Source organism: Echinococcus granulosus (genome assembly GCF_000524195.1).
Source record: "Echinococcus granulosus chromosome Unknown EG_S00034, whole genome shotgun sequence".
Lineage (NCBI taxonomy): Eukaryota > Metazoa > Platyhelminthes > Cestoda > Cyclophyllidea > Taeniidae > Echinococcus > Echinococcus granulosus.
In genome coordinates, this window is record NW_020170414.1 from 82,425 (window position 1) to 85,973 (window position 3,549).

Below are 3,549 nucleotides of genomic sequence, written 5' to 3' on the forward strand. Positions count from 1 at the left end.
AAAAAAATCAGAAGTAAAGAGGTGTTAATATTTGCTTAAAGACACCCTAAAAGGCTTGCTTCAAATTCACCCACTTCCTTAATTTATGCTAACGATGCTTGGCTGTCAAATTTCCCCAGTAAGGGGGGAGGATTTGTGAGAAAACAAAACAGATTAAAAGATTAAAAGGAATAATTAGATTCCAGTTTGCACTGTCTCTTTCTCATGCCAACCCTTTACCGAATATCTCAGCTATTTGGGAAGGATAATTTCAACAACTTTCTTTTGTTTATTAATCTTTACTATTTAATTCCAACATGTTTCTGTGATCTTTATGTGATTCATTATTGGTGTCTACTTATGTATGTTTTTAAACAATGTATGGCTACACAACTATAAAGCTCCTGCTCTTATCGCTACTTCAGCTTCAACTCAGTTCGTAATACGAGCATGCTCGGGTCACATCCTTCACCTTCAACCGATGGAGCAAAGTAGCGGCGAGCACAATAAAGTGTCACGTCAAAAGAGTGAGGCATATCCACGCCGTGTAATGCATGATTATAAACAAGCTCATACGTTTTAGAAGTCTCTAGACGCTGAAATGAGTTAAGGCAGTGAGGTGAAACGAGAACCGCAGGAACTTTCTTTGCCGCCTGATATTAACTGAAATCCTTCTTCATGTTCTCAATACACATACAGGAATAGATCCTAAAAAACCAATTTTCTTTTAACCTTTGGCTTAACTTTACCTCCTTGTTTGTTTGGCATGATTAGTTTTACAAGGAATAGCACTCCTTTCAATTTTGACAAGTATGGATTGTATTTGGTGCCAACTTTTAAGTGTGCTACTACCTGAATGCATTCGCTATCTCGCATACATGCAAACTCACTGACCTGATTGGCTGGGAAGAAGAGGAGGTCCCAGCATTACAGCAACTCTTCTTCTTTTACCGAATAGGTGAATTTCGGTTCACCTGAATGTCTATATTTACGATTCATTTTTCGGATTGAACATCTCCCATCCTTGATCGTTCCATTTGCTTTCATAGCTCCACTTCATCACGGTACGTAATTACTTTTTTAGCGATTGAATGAAGTCGACTAGGTAGTGTTTCACCTGCCAGTAATCGCTGGCTTATTGACCATTTTCGGTGATTAATGGAAAATCAGATCAGCTCTTAGCGCCAGGCAGGCAATTAGTGCCTACGATGCGAGATACGTCAACAAGTTGGGCATCTTCGTTTGCTTCGTTCCAATGTAGGGTAGCCAAGGTCACCGGAATGCTATTTCTCTGCCTACTTTTGTGTCAAATGTCTTAATAATGCCACTGAGGTAATAGGACACATCACTCTAGAAGTTGGTTTATAAAGGCAGACTGGCAACCTCGATGACATTGAAACTGTACCCAAGTGGCCACACTTGATGTCGGCATCTTGACATCATTCGCCTCTCTCCCACTGTGCAGTGTCTGCAAGCATTGGAGTTCCTGCACGGGAACAACGTGATCCACCGCGACATCAAGTCGGACAACATCCTCCTGGGTCTGGACGGCTCGGTGAAGCTGACGGACTTTGGGTTCTGCGCACAGCTCTCGGCAGAGCAGAATAAGCGCTCAACCATAGTGGGCACACCCTACTGGATGGCACCCGAGGTGGTATCGCGGAAGCAGTACGGTCCCAAGGTGGATGTCTGGTCGTTAGGCATCATGGCGCTGGAGATGATCACTGGGGAACCGCCCTATCTCAATGAGATCCCACTAAAGGTGAGTACACTCTCCCGACTAAGAATTTTGCCACAAACTTAAACCTTACCATCTCGCAGTTTGATAATATTTGATTACCACTATCCCATACTGTTAGCATTAGAGTTCCACCTCAATGAATCATCGTCAACATGCTGTAGTCCTGCTCCTTTGTCGCCTTAAATCAACTGTATTCTGTTATGTTTCGATCATTCTCTCACTCCACCGTCCACACATTCTACCTTAAAGGCGTTTCGTCCATCAGGAGTACACTGTACCCGAGGCGTTGCCAATTTGTGGTTCATGTGATATGGTCTTGGTGTCCTGTTGATCGACTCCTGGCCTTGTTGTTCTGCGGTCAGAATGAATGTGTTTCTACACCTCTTGACCACACATGAAGTTTTCATCAGAGGGGTCAAAAGCTGTCAGCGATGTCGGTTGACTCTAGCCTTATCACTTATTAGTTCATCCAAAGCTATCCGTATGATTTTTTTGGTGGACTTTACCACCTTTTCTTTTGGCGTTCCACTTTAATGAAACCCCTCTCAACTCACCCTGCATGAATCTGTGTCAGACGTCTCTACTCTCCATAATTCACGATTTCGACAAAAAAATATCTGTTTCCACATTTCATCTCAATGAGTGCTTGCAGAAAACGTATTCATTCCTTGCACAGTAAGTTGAAGTGCAGCTAACTGATTCCATTCTCCCTATCCCGCGGTTCAAGCAAAAGAATCCTGGCAGCTCTTGATCATCTCCTCGGCAGAACTTCCCTTAATAATGCCTTCATTATGTTTAAACGACTCACCACTGACTCCATCTTCACCACCTTGTAATTTTAAATGACATGGTTTGCAAATTGTCAATCAGTCGGCATAATGCGCTACCGTCTGAGTGCAACGTTTCCTTCAGTTTTTGACCATGCTCCCTCGGGATCCTGCCTTGATGCTTCCTTGCTCGGAGGGATTGTACTCTAATTGCGGAAGTGTCAACTGACTCTTGCTTCGCTGAGGTACATTTCACGTTAGATACAGGTGGTGATTTTGCACCACCCCAAATGACCTACCATCTTAGTGTTCCGCCCCAATGAGGTATTACCGAGTTTGCGTCCACTGATCGTGATCCTGCCACCCTCATATTAAAGTTTGCTATTCCTTATTGTCAGTAGGAAGAATGGCAGTTCAGCTTGCTTCGTGTAACCACCCTGCTAACTGGTTCTATCTGCAATGAAATCGTCTTATTGCTCTCCAAATGTTGGTTGCTTATTGCCTCAAGTCTTGCATTTTCTTTTTCAAGCTTTCCTTGCCGTCTAGAGTTATTGCCATTTGACATTTTTAGGATTTAAATAAACCAGTCCAGGCACATTATAAACAACTACACTCTCTTCTACTGATTAGCTGTCTCAAGGTGATCTCGGTCATTGTTTGTCGAATTGTCCGAAGCATCGTCAGTTGACTGTGGTCATATTGCTTGTGGCTTAGATGTACCGGGTGTGCTAATATTTGACACTCCTTTCATCCCCCTTTCTTGATGCACTGAATAAATGAGATTGTGCTCCTAGTAGGTGCTCACCTCTCCACGTGATAGCCTGAGACATTGACTCTGCCACTGTACCGTTCAAATGAATAAGTCTGTCCCTTCTGATTTCAGTGGTGTAGCAGCGATGTTGCAGGCACGGCGGCATATTTCCGCTCTGCCGATTTTCAACAGTCCTTTGTTCGGATCGCTGTTTTTGCAGTCTGGTTATGGTGACAAATACTTTTGTCCCACAGAAATAAAAGGGGATTTTAATTTTGCTTTGGACGAGAGATACCTGTGCGTGAGTCATG

General features: G+C 43.3%; 1 protein-coding gene across 1 annotated transcript in view; it reads left to right on the forward strand. All coding sequences in view use genetic code 11, as the record gives it.

Annotated features, from left to right (window-relative positions):
- EGR_04967 (Serine/threonine-protein kinase PAK) overlaps positions 1 to 3,549 on the forward strand; it is a gene marked incomplete at both ends in the record, with an annotated part of 35,281 nt that overhangs the window by 19,169 nt on the left and 12,563 nt on the right. Inside the window, one exon of the mRNA XM_024494216.1 lies at positions 1,445 to 1,741. Within this exon, the coding sequence (XP_024351310.1) occupies positions 1,445 to 1,741 (297 nt within the window). The remainder of the gene's footprint in view (positions 1 to 1,444; positions 1,742 to 3,549) is intronic.